Source organism: Papilio xuthus, unplaced genomic scaffold (genome assembly GCF_000836235.2).
Source record: "Papilio xuthus unplaced genomic scaffold, Pxut_1.1 DF828258.1, whole genome shotgun sequence".
In the NCBI taxonomy this organism is placed as follows: domain Eukaryota; kingdom Metazoa; phylum Arthropoda; class Insecta; order Lepidoptera; family Papilionidae; genus Papilio; species Papilio xuthus.
The window spans coordinates 1236176-1254955 of NW_013530391.1; the positions used below are offsets into that span (position 1 = coordinate 1236176).

The following is an 18780-nucleotide window of genomic DNA, read 5'->3' on the forward strand; positions in this document are numbered from 1 at the left end:
TTATGTAGATTTCTAAAGCAGTAAATTCGTTTTTAAAATGTTATCAAATCTCTGTGCTGTACATGTGATAAAAATAATTTGAATATATACAAGGGTAATTTGTGAACTTACAATTATCGTTCACGGTTATTTGTAAGGAAGAGCAATTTATTATGTACTTCCGAAGTAGATTTATTATTAGGGATTAACGTTGATAAATAACATGGTTTATCGTCTTCATTCTGTATTGACGTAAATTTTAACTGGAAGTTTAAACCATAAAAGTTTTCGATCAATAAAGTACTTAATCTAAGTGTTTACTTAGTTACCTACTTAGTAATCATGTGACACACGTAGTTGATATAGCAAAGATTAGATAATTTATTACGAGACTGTCAATCGTCTAACTAACCCATATGCAACGAAGGGTGAAAATGATTCACGTTTAATAACATTAATCGATTTCGCAAACATTTAAACAAAGATTATTAAACTTAAAATCAATTGGTAACTATAAAAAATAACAATGTCTGTCTGATATGCAATATTACGGCTGATAGCGATGTATGGAAAAGTAATAGATACTGTACGGACCCTCCGTAGGGAGAAGGCCAGGTTGATAATGAAAACGTTTAGTAGTGGTTGCCAGCCAAAAAAAGGGTCTTAACAGACAGACGGACGGACAACAAAGTGATCCTATAAGGGTTCCTTTTTTTCTTTTCGAGGTACGGAACCCTAAAATTCGGAAAAATTACATCAACGTTGTCAGGGATGTCTGAAATCTTCAACGGTGGGAAGTGATTATCATAAATTTGTTTGTAAAATTGAAAAAAGATATTCATATCGATATAAAGAACATTTCCGTCGTCACTCATTTACCAAAAGGCAATCTTAATGGATCTACAGTTTCACGCTGCCCACTTTTTGTCTTTTAACACATCCAAAAGTGATGAGTGACGTACATTCATGTCGGTTTACGCATAATATAAATACCGATAAGTAATCATGTTATTACTTCGCGATGTAATTTTATCCAAAATACCAACACAGGTTTCGATATAAGGTCAACAATAACCGAAGCCTGATAACTTGCCCTTGGCCGGAAGTCGTTTTGCGAAACCACTTGAACGTGTGAAAATTGTTGGTATTATTTAACAGCATATTTTTATATTGCATTAATTACAGTTAAATGTTAATTATTACTTATTTATTTATCTTAATTGTCATATTTCTTAGTTGCCTGGTCGGTTCTCGGTGTTAACTCTTGTCAATTGCAATAAGAAAGAGAACTTAATTATTTTTAATAACAAAAGAAACTTTATGTACTTTAACAGTGGAGCTAAATTAAATAACTTAGCTAGCTTATTAAGGAGTGAATAGAACACGGAATGAATTCGAAATGGTTAAAGACCACCCACGAAGTACCGAATTTCTGCATTAAAAGTCAGATATAATTATTGGTGTACTTAAACATAATTTAAAGTAAAAATCAGACGTCTACAACATCCAGCGGACAAAAAACACTATTCCAACAAATATATGCAATTATGACGACCCAAATGAAGACATTTATGTAGGTGAACTTTTTGTCTACCATTCATCATATTAATTAAGTTTAATTTAAAACAGCACAAAAACATGTCATTCCGACAACGGCATACATTTAATGTTAACCCATTTTTTGGCTAATTATTAAAACTTATTGCTTGAGTAATTAAAATAACCTGATCTTATCGATTTAAGCTCGCATTCCACTGTCACTGAATTAACAAATATTTGATTTAATATAATAAAGGTCGCCCTCGCAAACTAGAATACAGATTGATACCGAGTGTTGTGACACTTGATTTGGGTGTACAGTACGCAATCACGATTAAATCAAATACATTTCATGATAAAACAATCCAGACTCCTCGTTAGGCGCGCTCGAGTGAACTGCAAGTTGTCACTGTGCGTTTTCTGCTAACTGCCTTTGAGATCTGGGTCGGCGTTATTATCTTGCCCGGGGGCAGTTAGTAAGTAACAGTATAGGTTCATTCCCACGACGAGATCCTGGCCGTGAGTTGTATTGCGATGCCAATTTGCTTGTACAAGTGGCATCATCGCCTTAATCAAGCAATAATTAATTGGACACCTTCTCATCGACTAATAAGGGCCAGTAGACTTTGCGCATGTTCATATGGCGACTGACAAAAATTACTTATTTATCAACGGATGCTACCATATGCATCACAATGGCATCTTGCATCAGCTGACGCGACCGCGTAATGAATGTCCAATCGACGGTCGACATTTTTTCTTATCATTTTTGCCAAATACATTTATAGGTTGATGATTTCGTAATTTATAGCTGTTTAATTTCTGTAAGTGACCGTGAACATCGTAGCGAACTTAAACTTGGTAATATTAAACTTTAGTTCTTTGATGCAGAGACTTTTACGATATAAGTATAAAAGATAGAAAATATAAAAATCTTATATGTCCAATTTGTCGCTACGTAAAAGCTAGAGTCTATGTGTAATTTCAAAATTAATTTAGATAAACTACTTGCTTGTATGCTTCCTCAAAGATCGTCGTTTGAATTTTACCGCTTAGATAATAATGGATTTATTACTTATCTTAAATTACCGCAATAATTTATGTTCAGTTGACCTGATTACTCTTATAACTCCAACACATATCAGAGTTAAGTTCTCATAACCGTATATAGTTTATAAATTAACAAGATAACACTGTCAAATTGAAACTAACATTAATACACGTTTGGTTCATTATACAAAGCTGAAAACAGAACAATGATCTAAAAAGAAACATGTATCTGTGTTAATGTCGTTTTCACCTGACTGAAAAAATCCATGTCAAGGCTATAATGACATATGTTTTGACTAAAGGCTTGTTTGCTTATTTGCAATTTTACTACAGCTGGTTAATCAGATATTCATTGTAATTCTTAAAGTAGGGCAAGTTAAATTTACAAAGCAATGTAACTATATAAATAAAAAATAAGTCATTGTAAGTAAACGACAAATCAACCGAAGGGTCGGACAGAGAGAGCAGAGCAGATTTTCTACCGTAAATAAAAGTGTGTCTTACTTTTCTTATCAAAAGCAAGCGTAGAAAAGACGTAAAAATTAAAAATAAAACCATGTCCCTAATCGTAGAAAGCTCAATTTTAATTGCGATAAGAATCTGCTCTGCTCCACAGTCTGTGTAAACGGACCCTAAGGCGTGTTACATTTGTAAACAGTTAGTTATCATAAACGCTAGCTTGTTCTGATTGCTTTTATTTTTTCTAACTATTCCCACGCCAATGCCCACGTGCACGGATGGGAGACAATATGTCAAACTATTTAATTAAGCTTTTAAGTTGAACCATAAGTTTATTAAAATATTTCAAACTATTTGAGAAAATTAGCAAATATAATAACCAAATAAAGCAGTGGTTCCCAAACTTATTTTCTCTACTTCCCACTTTGACAATAAATATTTTTTTAGCGCCCCTATATTTTCACATATTTAAAAACCACTATAACTTCAAATTAAATTAATTAATTACTGTGACCTATACATGTATATTAACGAAGAATTATAAACGAAACTGTTACTATAACCCGCAACTTGAGACCTGCAGCTCCCACAAGGGGGCGTTATCGCCCACTTTGGGAAAGACTGAAATAAAATAATAACTAAGATTCTTCAGATAAGGTACGTTTTCTTTTTGCTTTTAAAATTGATCTATCCAAGCCGTATTTCTTTTACGTCATTGTTTACTAAACCTCAATAAAATTAAACTTAAATATCAATTATTTTATATGACATGCAGAAATAATACCCCTGTATAAGGAAAAATCGGGATATGGTTTTAATAAATCGCTTGGGTATTTACCAATTGTAGGAAACGAAATAAATCAAAGCTAAATATTTTACAATATAGTCATACTTATTATTTTGTTAGTGAATAAAACCAAAACAATTATTTAAGTAGAAAAATTACTATGTTGAACATTGGAATTTGTTTTATGTTGGATTGTTCGAAATGTGTTTTACTCAAATATAGTAAAAATGCTATCATTTTTTTTGCCATATCATCCTTTAATGCTATTTAATAATTTGTACAAAGAATTCATTTAGGGCAGGAAGTTCACTATCAAACGGGAACTCTTGACCTCTTAAACTTTTAAATTTAAAACACGAAAATGTATACAAAAGCAAACATTAGAATGACGCCAAAAATTATTTAAATTAGACAGTTTATAAATAATAAAACGTAACACAACGAAAGACTCGATCCAATTAACGTGTAACATTGTACTAAGTGACCTCTGCCATAACACAGGTAATGTATATACCGTAGTACGATGAACTGATTTTAGAAACAAGTCCGACAAATGTATTACCGCATATGGCAATCCTGGTAAAATAGTAAAAAAAGACTTTTTAAATCGTGTTATTCGATATAAATAGCGTTGCCAGCCGTCCGGATAAAGCCGGACAAAGGTAGGCTTTTTTATTGCGTGCCAAAATAAACGGTGTCCGGGTTGTCCGGCTTTTTACATTTTCTACATTTATACAAAATCTCAATAATATAGGGTATCCGGTCTTTCAAACGAAAAGTCCGGCGAACTGTCTGGTCTGTCCGGCTATTAGTTTCGGCGACCTGGCAACCGTTGATATGAAGAACAATTCATATAAACTACAACAAGATTGCTTGATGTATCTATTTCCGGACAAAACGTGCAACAGTTCTCTACAAACATAGTTTGATGGAGATAGATTGGCATATGCCCAAATGTTTTGGTAAACACGACGCGCTACTTTTAGCTTAGACACGTAATAAATACTGCATACATTTAATATAATGAATCACTTCAATTACGCAAAAAAAAACCTATTGCGGACTTCTCTATCATTATGAACCTTTAAAACTACACTCCAATTGAGCCAGGAAATACAGTAATCCATATAAATTAACCATAATACTTATGGATTAAAAAGAATTGATGCTTGAAAAATACTTATAATAACAATGTAATTTTTTGTAAAGTAAAAACGTATGCGTACAAAAAAACAGCATAAAAACCTCATTTATACGGGCTCATTATGAAAATGTGTTATGTTTTGAAACATAATACACAAAGAAGCTCTATTAAAATCACCACAGATGTGTCTTATAATCCAGATGCGACATGGTATATTAATATCTCGCAAGGAGTAGAAAGTAAATAATAATAATTATAGACAACACTGCATACTAATTGCTAACCAAGTCAGTAATAACGCATTACTGGATTATATTTAACATAGTTACAGCATTCCTATAATCTATTTGAAAGTATCTACGATATTACAACACTGAATGTTACGCTAAACGGAAAATATTGGTATCATATAATAACAATGCATTATAGAACAATTTAAAATTAAATGCCTAAAATAAATACATATGATATCTCAATAAATTGTGTTTTAAATTTTCAATGAAATTCTCCGGAACAAGCCAATAGCTCCATCTTGTGGTGGCATTATAAACTCTTACTACATAAAAACTTGTTATTAAAATACCGCTAGATGGCGTTTTTTTTCTCCAGAATTTAAACTAGATGGCGCATTATTTAGTCGGTAATATTTTTATGCATTTTCGTTTGTTTTTTTCAATAAAAATTACGTTCACTAAAATCCCTTGGAAATGATTACGTTCACCATTAATTAAAACTTTTAATCCAGCAAATATCTTTCAGTAAAAGTTGCCAAATGCTGGTTTGTAGACTTAGTTAAAGCCTAAATGCACGGACCGTTTGAAATTAGCTAAGTGATTAATAAGGCCTACCTGTCACGTTCTCTGCTACGGCTGCGCTTCCTGTACCCAGAGTCCTCACGTGTACTCTCGTCGATCCTCCTGCGCTTAGCCTCATAGGTCCTGGACGGGGACCTAGAGTGCGACGCGTAGTGCTTCCTGCGAGTACGCGGCATCTGAAAATGCAGTAAAACATCTATTAATTATATGTCACAAAAACTTATGTTAATGTTATGTACCATGGTGTATGGCTTAATGCTGAGTAGTGGCAATGTATGTTGTATGTGAACTATTGCAATTAACAACAACAACATTGTATCCACAATTTGTTATCATGTATTTTCAAAATCAATGACCATTAGTACCACAAAGCAAACACTTAAACTTATTGAATAAATAAACACTTATTCAAGAAGTTTACATTGTAGATATGAGCTAAAATGCTTGTACCAAAACCAATGACTATGTTATTCTATGCTGAAAAATAGTTCAAAATTAATCATGAAATTCAATTAGAGTTAACAACAGAACTATAGTTTTTTATTTACATATGCAAGCCTAAATGCATTTGGACCATTTCTGCAAGCCCTTCTCTTTAATGTTTATTTTTATAATAATTTCGGTTTGTGAAAAAATTAAAAAACTTTTCTATAATCCTAGTATTTGTATATATACTACTAGGTATCTCACGTGACTCCGTCCGCGCAGGATAAAAAAAATAGATAGTAGCTGATTCTCAGACCTACTGAATCTGCAGTAAAATTTCATAAAAATCAGTCAAGCTGTTATGCATGGGTATGGTAACTAATATTATGCCACAAGATCTTTACAATCAGAGTCCAATTAGTTTAGAATTGAAAAATAATAATAATTTTTTTATGTACTTTCTCCCATGAAATTCCACCGCTGTGACACTTACTGACAAATATTTTTGTCTCTGTTTTTTCAAACAAAAGGCAAGGGATGACAATATATGTTGAAAGAACTTTCACTGCAGTCAACTCATGGTAAAGCTAACAACCTACAGTATACTTTTCATTATTTGAATCTTATTCACTATGTAAATAAGATTTCAATTTCGAAAAAGTTAATTGACATCACAGGGGACCGAAGAGCGGGCAGCTACCTTGGACAAAGAATTAGTATTGCTATTCAAAGGGGGAACGCTGTCAGTATCTTCAGAACCTTGCCTAAAGGGACTCCTTTCAATAACATATTTTAGGTAATTATTCGTTTTTAATATCATAGATTTAAGACTCTTCATGTAAAATATATAAATAAATTTGTAACTTAGATGTACCATGTACGAGAATTTCATAAAAATCAATCATTTACTTTACAATGAATCCTGGAAACAGACACATGGATATTGTGATAACTATAGGACAACTATATCTGTTGCCTATTTATAAATATTCACACCAATGACCCCACTGTGGTAAACAGTGATTACTGTCCTGCACCACAACAAATTTTACCGAATAAAGTAAACTTACAGATTTACCATCGGCATTGAGACCAAAATCCCTATTTAAAACATATTGTTATCTTACAGGGATTACAATATGCTTTATACAAAGATTTTGATCTCTGAAACTCATGGTTTGTGGCAAGCGCTAAAAGAAATCAGCACATATGCAAATAGCTGTTCTAACACACTTCTGTTTGTCTGGGGCGGTATGGTCACATTGCGACAAAGTCTTTGAGGTATTAAATATTAAAAAATATCTATAGATATATGCTATTGATTACTGTTGATTTTCCCAGTACCCATATCAAAATGTAACAATAGTTTCAATACTTTGGTAAAAATGCAGAAATCCCCAAACGGAAAACTGTAATCATTCACCATCTTGCAAAGATGGCAGGAGAATAGTTTTCCACCAAATTATAGAATAGGACAGCATTCTACCAAATATCACCAACATTATCAAACAAACTGAGAGAGCCAACTTATCAAAAGTATATTCACCCATAAATAAATTTGCTTATCAAAATTTTAAATGAGAATTATAATTAATATAAATACTTCAAATTACCATAATAGAAACTGGAGTATTTTTAAACACAAAAATATTTCTTTAGACTTAAAATTTTATAGGGTTATTGGTACAAGCATATTAGAATTTATGTACTAGATCCCTACAATTACATAACCACATATATATTATAGTAATACACCTTTTATGTTATGTGCCTATATCAGCTTAAAGTTTAATATTCATAGCAAAGGAATTTGTATATATAACACCCAAGAACAGAAGCAAAAGAAATCAATATGCAAAGAAATATAAATCATAAAAGAAAAAAGGCACTTTGGTATGAGAAGGCAACAACAATCATATATTATTATGACATGTTTATAAATCAAACACAACCATACTTTATGTCATTAATTTAAAGGTAAAGTAGTATATTAGTTTTATATACAATTCATTATGAATTTTAAATCTAAAATATTAATTTCAAAACTAATCTTACTAATATCATTAATTCAAATGTTTGTAAGTATCCCGAGAACAGCTGTATGGATTTCGCTGAAATTTAGCATATATGTAGAACATAGTCTGGAAGAACACATATGCTACACAAAAAGTATTTGTAATACTGTGGGGACAGAGTTGCATGCAATAGCTAGTCTACAATAATTATAAAGGCAATTAGAATATGATTTTGTATGACTGATATATGATATCATTACTACAGGGATTTCTTCCGATATATCAAAAATTACAATAAGTTCATACTAAATTATTAAGTTACTTTGTAAGTAATCATGATTGCTATCTTTATTTATGGAAGCAATAGTAGAAAGGAATTGTGTTATAAAGCCATTCTGGTATACCATGCTTTATTATACTATATATTTTTAAAGATATAGTTAAAGCATCTCAGTATATGATAAAAATAATAGGTAAGTACATCTAGTACCACTTACCATAAAAAGGATACCAATACTCGTATCCAAGCAGTTTAGGCTGAAAAACATGAAACTGTTTAGACCACAGGTTTTTACCATAGGTTTAAGTATTAAGAGAAATCTACAAAACCCGCATGCATATATTAGCAAAGGTAAAATATTGATTATTCTAATATCCTACGTTTCCCAAGATTTACAAAAATATAATTCGTCACATGCCAAACTAGATATAAAGAAATTCTCTTTAATGTAAATTACAACTTTTACTCATCAACAATCAAAACAGTTTCCGTAACATAATATTACTAACTCGACAGCTGGTGTCTCAGTATTCATTATAAATTTGTATAAAAACAAAAAAATAAAGGTGACTTGTATATCTACAGCCAAATATAAAGTGACTACTTATTAGAACATTCGCACATCGAAAGTTTTTTTTTCTTAGCAAAACGATAGATGTCATTTAAATATTTACATGCAGACGCCATGTTCATTCTACGACCAAAGGGAGTCCTAGGCACGACACATTTAGTAGTAAAAAATGCACACTGAACTTACCCTTAATTCTCGCAAATATTTCAGTTTACACCAAAGAAGTTGAGTGAAATTAGTTAGACAATTCCAAGTTCGCGATACGGAACCCTGTAGAATGCTTCTTCGCAATAAAGGGCCGAACATCGATCCGAATGCAAACAGGCAAGTTTTGACAGTTGGTTCCACTGGGTTGGCGTAAGTCGCACTTCTAGCCACTTCCCTATCAACATAAGAACTTTTTACATTTTTTACGATAAAAAACAGTTAAAATATCAAGGAGAATACTATATTATTACAAAAAATATTTGAATTATGACAAAAACATTATTTTCAATGTAAATGCATTAAATATCTTATTAAGCTAAGTCTTTCAAAGAGGAAGTTAGCTCGCCATCTTGTGGAGGATCAATGACAGAATTTTGGCCAACATTAACATAACAACTAAAGTATATTCCGTTTTAGAATTTATTTAATTAAGATTATATATTTAACTTAGTTATAAAACTTAAATATTTAATATATTAGGCTACGAGTTTCGAATGAAATACGTTAAATATTTTATTTTTCTAATCGCGAACAAATATCAGACATTCACGATAATGTTATTATTTCTTAGTGAAACGTTTTATCCGAACCAATATAGAAAGCCATGAGAGAATAATTGTAAATCGTAAATTTGAGAAAATGTTATGTGTTTTTAATTATACAAAAATGGCAAAAATTTTATGTGGCCTGTAACAATCAAAATACATTTCCTAGGCGCTTCTTAATTCTATGATTATTAATTACAAAAGCAATACAATCTTTATAATAAAAGATAAAACAAAAATATAGCAAAATTAGTACTTTGCTACAAACGACGTCTATAAAATCAGTAATGGAAATCACAAGGAAATACATGAGAAATAAGGCCCTTTACATATATATGCATGTAACAGTTGGTTTCTGTGACCAAAATATCTGTATAAAACATATCATCCCTGTCATTATCTTACAAAACAGAGATATGTTTTAAACGGCGACTTTGATCTTAGATACCCACATTAATTAAAACTTAATGTTAACAAATACCACTGACATCTATAAATGGACAGGCTATAAGACGAAGTATTTTGTGTTTATTTGATTTACACCATTTTGGCGCTGATATTAATGATTCGTACCGGTGTTGAGGATTGGAACTAATAATATTAATAAAAATAATTGTCACGTTACATCAACGGATACTTTTTAAATCAGATCAAAGATAAAGCTGTAATTTCTAAGCAATCGCCTATCTATTTATAGAGATTAGTGAAAAATACGTATTATCACATTTAAATTGTGAAATAGCATTATTAGTGGCAACTAAGAAATAAGTGATTTAAATGAAATATAAGTAAAGTATGAATGTTATACAATAAGTACAATGAATTTAGAAATTAGCATAATATTTTCGCCTTTTGAGCATAATAGTCGGACATAGTTTCGTTTTATCTATATCCATAAATTTATAAAATTTAACTAATCGTTATTAAATACTTAAATTCAAATCTACGTTATATTTTCCAAACAAATTTTTAACAACTTCAATATATTCTTGAGCGGTAATTTTGTTTGTTGAAAGTTACAATTAAAATTTTGTGGTTAAAGTATAAAATTGCCTTTCTATTAAGTGTTAACAATTTAATTTTCAATTTTCAAACAATACATGTTCAGTTTCAACTTTACAGTCGAACTACAGTTAAAACTGATGGTGTATAGGCAAAACTGAAAACTTTACAGTCAACTGACAACTCAAATTTTGGCTTACTTCAGTTTTCAGTGTACAATTCGACTGGTACAGCTGAAACTGTTCAGTTAAAACTGTATGTGTAACTTGTTTAGTATATTGTATTATAAATTTATAGAACTAACAATCAACATTGTATGGAACTAAATCGAGTCATTTTGGTGCAGTGAAATTCGACGACCGTGACGCTTGTATTCATAGATGTTGTTGTTTCTATTTTATGAAAGAGAATGAAAGAGATGCCAACAATTAACTTATATTTAACCAGTAATTTTATACTTTAACTCAACAAAGTCGCTTGTGTGCAATAATATTAATGTATTTGTTGTTTCAGGCTCAGTCCGGCAAAAATAATGTACTGTTTAGTTCCTTTTTTTGCATTTATCAGGCGCTTCTATTATCTTGTTCTAAAATTTTAGTCTCTAGTCACTCATTCGGCTTCCATTAAATTATTCTATCACAATTACGACATCACATCAAATTTTATTATTTTAATTGCGCACATTTTATTTGCACATTATATTTTTTGGCTTTTACTTTTTTTAGTTGTATAATTTTAATTTTTACATTCCAACATTAACTAGTGTAAGCAATAAAATGTTTTTTTACACAAAATTATTATTATTCTGACTTCTATCCCTTTACTGTTAATTTGAGCGAGGTAAGTATCAAATATCCATACTTAATTTTATATCGACGATTAAAATCGTGATTATAAAGAGGATATGCGTAAAAAAGGAATTTTAGATATGACGGTTTATAAAAATGTATGGAAGAGTAGCACATCCGTGCCGACCCTCCGTAGCAGGCAAGCAAAACTTTTATAATCTGTGCTACAAATTGAACGCAAACGGAGATCCTCCATCTTGAAAATTGTGTATCTATCTCACGCATAAGTTTCTCTATAATTTTTGGGCTATTTAAAAAAAACCATAGTGCATATGAATAAATTGTGATTTAAAAATTTATAATTTCTGTACATTTAAAGTTTGGATTATAAATAAACAACAATTTAATCTAGTTAATTTAAGTATGTAATTTAAAATTTACAATTTATTTGTATTCATCATGAAAACATTTTCTATTATAACATGTGATTTTATAAAAATTGTGAGTGTCAGCATACCTGTTACATAACTGAAAACATATGAAACAATTTTATTATCTCACTGACATAAATTAAGACCCCGAAAAAAAATCTTCATAGCAATATATTCATCTTCAGCAAACTTCATAGCAATAATACTAATGATGATCATTGGTTTAATTCGCTATTGTAAAGTTGTAGCAAATAAAATTAGTATTCAAATGTTAAGACGTTGTTTTTTGTTGTGTTTGGGTGGGACTTAAAAAGGGGAGTGTGACTCACTTTCCAATGACAAATTGACTGAAATTTATTATTAAAAAATACACATCTTTAGGTTTGTTTATAATAAAATTATGAATAACATCAACAATATGTGATCTTATAAAAATAAAGATAAAAAATAAAGTTACCAGCAGTTACATCCAACCTCTGAAGTTTCTGTTACTTATTAAATAACAAGAATAAACTTTACAATTTTTAATACTTTCTGTTTTTAGGTGTGAAAAAAGAAAAAGGAGTAGAAAACATAATCTATGGATTCACAGAAATAGAATTTGAATAAAGATAAAATTTTACATTCTATTCATATTTAAAAGAACTAAATGTTGAACTAGAACTTATGACCTTTTGCTGATTGCTGAAAAATAAATTTACAACAAAAATTGATGAAAATAACATAAAAGTACAAGACATATATATGCCAAATTCTACCAGGTAAGTGGTAAATATTAAGTAATTCCCAAAGCACATATTTCCAGTAATTACTTGAACAATTTTAACCTTTTAAATTGGCTTGATATTTAGTATAAAATGGTTTGCTCGAAACATGAAAAAGATTCAATAATAAAAATTAACTTAAACATTATTTAGGTTGTGTGTAGAATATCTCTCCATTATTGTTTCAAATATTGTAGATCAAACTGTAAATTGGTCATGTCATGACAAGTTTTTCAAACTAATTTGATTTATGATTCTATCATAGGCATTTTACAAAAATGGGCAGACAATGAAAGTTCCTATCTGTACCTGTAAAAACTAATCATAATTTTTTACATGGTTTGTGAGTTCCATCATTGTAGAGAATTGCAAAGAAGTTTTGTAAGTAAATGGGGTGAGATCCATATAATCAAAGAAAACCAGTTTTTTTTAATAAGGTATGTAATTAGGTGAAAAGCAATAATTAAATTGATTATGTTGTACACTTGAATCAATTAATTACCATTTCATACTGTTGCAGATGAATGAATGCACCTCTTCAAGTTCTACAGAATTATTAAATGAAGGAATCTGCTTCAAAATTACTGACTGCATGTCGCTGCAACATCTGTACTACAAAGTTTGATTGTTTGAAATATTGTAATTCTAAACTAAATATGAAAAATAACTCATTATATGGAGTAGTTTAACTGCAAATCTAAAAAAGAGTCACCATGTTGCAAGAAATGCTAGTAACTATATTAATGTCAATATTGAAATATAGATGTGTAACCTATAGATTTAGTGTCTTATATTAGTTTGATGTTAATATTTTGACAATTTTTAGAAATATGTATTAGACTTTAAAATAAAATTTACACTAACATAATAAGATTTTCTCGAAATTGGGAAATGCAGGGTATAGAAAATAAAAATATACTAAAATATAGGGAATTAAGTATCAAGTACAAAAGATAAAAAAAACCATTTAGTGATAAATATGAAACAAAATTAATTTATTAAATTTGGATTTTACAAATATCACAACTTATAATATATCTTAAACTTTTTTTGAACTAAGTAATAAAAAATAAACAGAGATTGTATACAATTTTCTTACAAGTAATTTAAATTTCAACACAGGTACTTTACCCCAAAATGATGCCTCCTAATAGAAATTCAAAGATATGTGTGAAGTCAACCAACCCTCACTGGCTCTGCGTTGTTGAATAAGACCCAGTCGCATTCTTGAGGGTAGGCTCCGAGCTCCTCAGTGGAATATAGTGTGTCCGTATAGTAAGCTTGATGATGACGACTTGTTTTGCTTAAATGCATATTGTCTAAATATTTTACCAACAGATAGGAGCTGATCTCTTTTCAGTGTTATTCTATTTCTCCCGACGAGAGTGGCGCTACTACGCCAGTTCTATCAGAAAATATGACCTATCAAATAAACAAACTGGAACAAATAAGCATTTATCAAAGTTGTGGTATTTTGTTGGTGAACTAAACATTAATGGTATTTTTACGAAAGCAATGAGCATTATGTTGCGTTCTTAAAATATATTCGCTTTAGTCAGAAGATTAAATTAAAGTTGCAATTAACGAAATTGTTTTATTTTTCCATAATTGTTTTCCCTCGAATAATACTTTCAAACGTCAAAAGGAAACTGACAGATTGACTTTTTTAGGTTGGTAGCAACGTAGACTTGATCATAATATTGCTAGCATTGAAAATGTCAATTTTTAATCTCCTTTTGTGTATCTAATTAGTCAAGAGTCCCGTCTCTTATTTTATATACTCTTTGCTCAATAGGAACAAAGGCAGGTTGATGATAAAAATAATTGTTCCCCTTATTAACCCAAAAAAAGTTGTGTGCTTTGATTTTTGATGATAATTTTATTCAATAGATGGCGTTAGAACCTTTAAAAATAGTTTATCATTTCACCGCTAGATGGCCTTTATTTATTCCTTCGAAACTCTAGTAAACGATGTAGAGTTTCCCACCAACGGAATGACTTTCGCCGGTTGTAAACACCTCGGCATCGCTTCTCGGCCTTTTGGCTAAGATCAAAGTGTAGTATCTGTTCTTTTCAGCTTAATATCTGAAAGTTCCCGCATCGCGGGACCAGTATATTAAACTGATTTTTGTAAAACGACGGGATGTTCGGGGCTCGCTCCACTCCCGTCACGGGTCGGCCCGGCATTGCAGTGCCGCCGGGATCGGCTCACATATACTATCAAAAATCTAAAGGCATAAAGGCTCTAGAAGCTCGTAACTCTTGAAAACTCTCGATAGAGATACAACTCCGTTCGTCATAGCTTTATGACTAGTCTCTACAAATACATATAACCATATCCCTGCATTTTGCTAAATTTTTTAAAAAAATTTTTTGCTAAAATTTTCGCTAAAATAGCGAAGTGTCCACTACCCGATATATTCAATAAGTTAAAAGGTTATTTTCGCGTCGCTTAACTTTAGTATCGTTAGGAAGAAAACCTGACACTGTGCCGGTGTACTGGCGCAACACTAGCCTCACTAAAATGTCGACATTTGTGTCCCCTCACTATTTATTCTGACACTGGACTTTGTAACGTAAGCACGTTTTTCGCGCCAAAGGATTCTAATTAATAATGTCTAAAAGTATAAAGCAAAGGATTAGAGATATTTCTCTCTTCTAAAACTCCCCTTTCCCGTCAAATCCACTTCCTCAGTTTATGTAATAAAGGATTAAATGCATAGTACATACAATAACATTCCCGGAGTCAAGTCCCATGGCGAGGAGGCTGCCGTCTGCGGTGAGGTCACAACACATGATACGATTATTCAACTTGTACACCTGAATGGGCTGCAGTTCTATCTTATCACCTGTCTTTAGTTCATAAGTCTGAAATTATAACAACAAAAAAAATCAAAATCTAGTCTCTAATCTTTGATTTAAATTCAGTCAAAATCAATTGTTATTACACATATGTTCTATTTTTTCGTAGTTCTGTTCTGTTTCTTGTCTATGGCTCTCCCTCATCGGATTGGGCCAATGTCAAGTGTTTATGGTTCTGTTTAAACTTGTTAGAGACTGGCAACAATACTCTGCTTGTAGAGAAGTCTTGTGAATAAACAAGTGATTTCGTAGTTTTAAACCATTAAACACAAAGTATTGTATTTTTTTAACATTTTGGTGTTTTGAAATATGACTCAAAGAACACAATTTTAATTTTAGTGTGGGGCTTAGAATTCTGTGGTGGGGGAACTACGCAGCGCGCAACTCAAGGTCGCCTGCCAAAAATATTGATAGTACAAATATAACAGTAAGAAATGATTTAAACTAACCTGAAACCTATGATAATCATCGCAAATAGGCAATACATTTTTCTGGAAAGCTGCACAATTGATATACACATCTGTCTGTCGGCCATTCAATATATTCTGGACTTGCAGATTGCGATCCCATAGTTTAACTATAGCGTTGGTTTCCAGTGTGATGAGACCGACGTCATGTACCCAGAAGCACGACACGAGACTGCTGGCCTTGCACAGTCGCCCTCTAGTGTCGCCATTAGGACATAGACGATCTCTAGAACTTATACTGGCATCGCTACTGGATGCTGATAATTTCTCGGGGCTGATTTTCTTCTTAAAACCTTAAAATACAACATATTAAAAGTAAATTAACATGAAATAAAGCGAAAAAAGTTTTTATATTTTTATGACGTCATCAGATATATATAAATTTTTCTGAAACCTATTAATTGTTAAGCATACGAATAAAATCATAGCAGAATACGAGACTGAATAATACGGAATTGAACATAAAAAGACCAATTTTAGTATTATTATGCTACTGCCAAATATTCTCAAACCAATATATATATATTCTTAGGGATCAGAAGCAGGGAAAATAAAAAAAAACATTTACTTATACACTACTACTAGTACTTTTATGATTTAATAAGAAAACTAACAAAAATGATTGAATTAAATTAACACTTAAATGATTTCGAAATATAACATTAACTTGATCAACTTTTAGAGTTAAAATGTTTAATTATTTTGGCTAGTCAAACGGGCAGAGCTTCCGCTGGCTTGAGTGTTCGGTGGCGAGTGTGTCCCAAAAATTAGGGTGCGGTCTTTTATATTGGCATCACCCCACCATTTCTTAAGTTCCACCCTCAGCTAACACGGCCTCTCCTGACCGGAGGACGTCCTCGGCCTCCTGAAATAACAGACGTCTCAAATTTACACCGGAAGTGCTGGGCACAGGCTCTGGCAACAAGAACACATCATCTCTGTGGTGGTAGTGTAGTAAATGCGCGGATCAGCGGATCTGTGATGCCCCCTATAACTATTGCCGATATCAGCTCATCGCTTAACCCCCTAATGATTCGTAATCGTAAAAGGGACCTACGAGCATAATCAGTGTATGTAAGGAAGCTATCCGAATTGGTGCTCATAACCTCGTACAGAATGTTGGCTATGTCTGTTTTTTTTGGACATAAAGGCTTAAATTCGTTTTTAAAATTACTCCAACTGCGTTCATTCGTTACCCATTCACTGAGCCACGTTTTAGCATCTCCTTGTAAACAATTGCCAATGCGAGAAAGACATTCGTGATCACTCGAATTATTAGAAGACCTAGCACGGTCTACTTTTTCACACTATGTCTCTATGTCATTAACACTCGGATCAAAATTAGAAATATAAGAAGACTGGTTAGATCTCACCGGTATATTTATGGATCGTATCGCATCGGTGATGCGATCGGCGGCGCTGGCCTGGACTGACGTAGCGCTCGTGGGACGCTCCGGTGAGGACGGAGTCGTTGAAGCCTGAAGCGCGCCCTTGAAGCGAGTTCGCAGTCATAGCTTCGCCCAACTGCGAAGGCGGCGGCATCGACACGGCAGGCTCAACGGCAGGAACGGGCTCGGCGCTGATGGTCGCCACAGGCACCGCGGACTTGGCTACTTCCACTGCAGCGCGGCCACTAGACTCCTTTCGTTGAGTTGAAGACACTACCTGTTGTTCCTCTAATGACACCAATCTATTCGAAATTCGTTGCATTGTTTCGGTTAAAATATTGCTAGAAGGGCTACGTCGTCTGTAGCGGGAATAATGTTGGCTAGAATGCGATCTGAGATTTCGCGACCGACTCCTACTCAGCCGCCTCTTATTAGGCATGTTTTCTTTTTTTTTTTTAGCAAGTATTTAACATTAGACGTAATTCCAAGCAGGTTAATTCTACGTCTGAAATAGATTCTAAAGTTTTTAAATTATCGATAAAGTTCTTAAATTTAGTTAAACGTCCTTTTATATTGCTACTTTTAATATTGAGAACCTTAAGTTCTCTAGATTCGAATTCTGTAGACATTGGGATGAAATAAATAAAAAACTAATGAATGTATTAAAAGTTGAATGTAGGTTAAAATTGCATACGATACGCTCCTCGCTTCGTAGTCAGCCGCAGCCTCGCGCGACTATCCGCAGACGCACGATTTGTCACTGGAGTGAAGAGCACAGGTAGCTGCATCCACGTAGACAAAGGGTGACGTCACGCGAGTCGACTGTTGCTTGTCCGATGCGCCGATAATGGCTGGAATTGATTTTATAAAACGATTGAAACAATTTTAGAATTAACTTAGAAATATGATGCTCCTTAGCGGATGATGCTCCTTAGCGGTAAAAGCGCGTTTGTCTATTTGATCAAAGATGGGTTTCTATAAATATATACAAAAATGGGCAAAACTAATTTGTTTTCAAGCTAAATTAAATGAAATAAGCTAATAAGCAGCGAAAAGCAATATAAATAAAGGCAAATACGATGCCACGCCATGCAAGCGTGATTTTAGCGGTTATAGAACGAATGAATGAATCGCAAAAAATGTGCACGTGGGATGACTTTCAACTTTGATGATAGATGAATATAGAAATTAGGTAATTTAAATTTGTTCAATAATTAGGCACTCACTATAGCTAGATATAAGCGTAATTAGCGAAATTTTT

At 32.3% G+C, this 18780-nt stretch overlaps 3 protein-coding genes across 6 annotated transcripts in view; all 3 read right to left on the bottom strand.

Annotated features, from left to right (window-relative positions):
* Doa (CDC like kinase darkener of apricot) overlaps positions 1–9535 on the bottom strand; it is a 58866-nt gene extending 49331 nt beyond the window's left edge. The window contains exons 1-3 of the mRNA XM_013306141.1: positions 9524–9535; positions 9252–9447; positions 5807–5949 (exon numbers count right to left, since the gene is read on the bottom strand). Coding sequence (XP_013161595.1) covers positions 5807–5949; positions 9252–9371 — 263 coding nt within the window. The 5' untranslated portion in view covers positions 9372–9447; positions 9524–9535. The remainder of the gene's footprint in view (positions 1–5806; positions 5950–9251; positions 9448–9523) is intronic.
* A 5847-nt stretch (positions 9536–15382) lies between these two features.
* LOC106113346 (uncharacterized) lies at positions 15383–16594 on the bottom strand. Its single transcript, XM_013306070.1, has 3 exons — positions 16546–16594; positions 16114–16424; positions 15383–15670 (listed from the first exon to the last, which is right to left on the bottom strand). The coding sequence occupies exons 1-3, from the start codon at positions 16592–16594 to the stop codon at positions 15494–15496; spliced, it is 537 nt and encodes a 178-aa protein (XP_013161524.1). The 3' UTR covers positions 15383–15493.
* A 234-nt stretch (positions 16595–16828) lies between these two features.
* The window catches only part of LOC106113391 (uncharacterized), a 10533-nt gene continuing 8581 nt past the window's right edge, over positions 16829–18780 (bottom strand). For 3 of the 4 annotated variants that reach the window (XR_001227660.1, XR_001227659.1, XR_001227658.1), the window contains 2 exons: positions 17505–18370; positions 16829–16996 (listed from right to left, as the gene is read on the bottom strand). Coding sequence is in view for 1 of the 4 variants with exons in the window: in XM_013306120.1 (XP_013161574.1) it covers positions 16953–16996; positions 17505–17958 (498 nt within the window). In the remaining 3 variants the exon portion in view is untranslated. Of the gene's footprint in view, positions 16997–17504; positions 18431–18780 lie in introns of those variants that run through there. The other variant, XM_013306120.1, reaches the window with a different exon arrangement.

Excerpts from the sequence above, each read along its gene's own strand:
- LOC106113346 (XM_013306070.1), bottom strand. The coding sequence starts at position 16,594 with ATGTTCAATTCCGTATTATTCAGTCTCGTATTCTGCTATGATTTTATT. Across the intron at positions 16,425-16,545 it reads ATTCTGCTATGATTTTATTC|GTTTTAAGAAGAAAATCAGC; the intron begins GTATGCTTAACA and ends TTGTATTTTAAG. Across the intron at positions 15,671-16,113 it reads ATGATTATCATAGGTTTCAG|ACTTATGAACTAAAGACAGG; the intron begins GTTAGTTTAAAT and ends TTATAATTTCAG.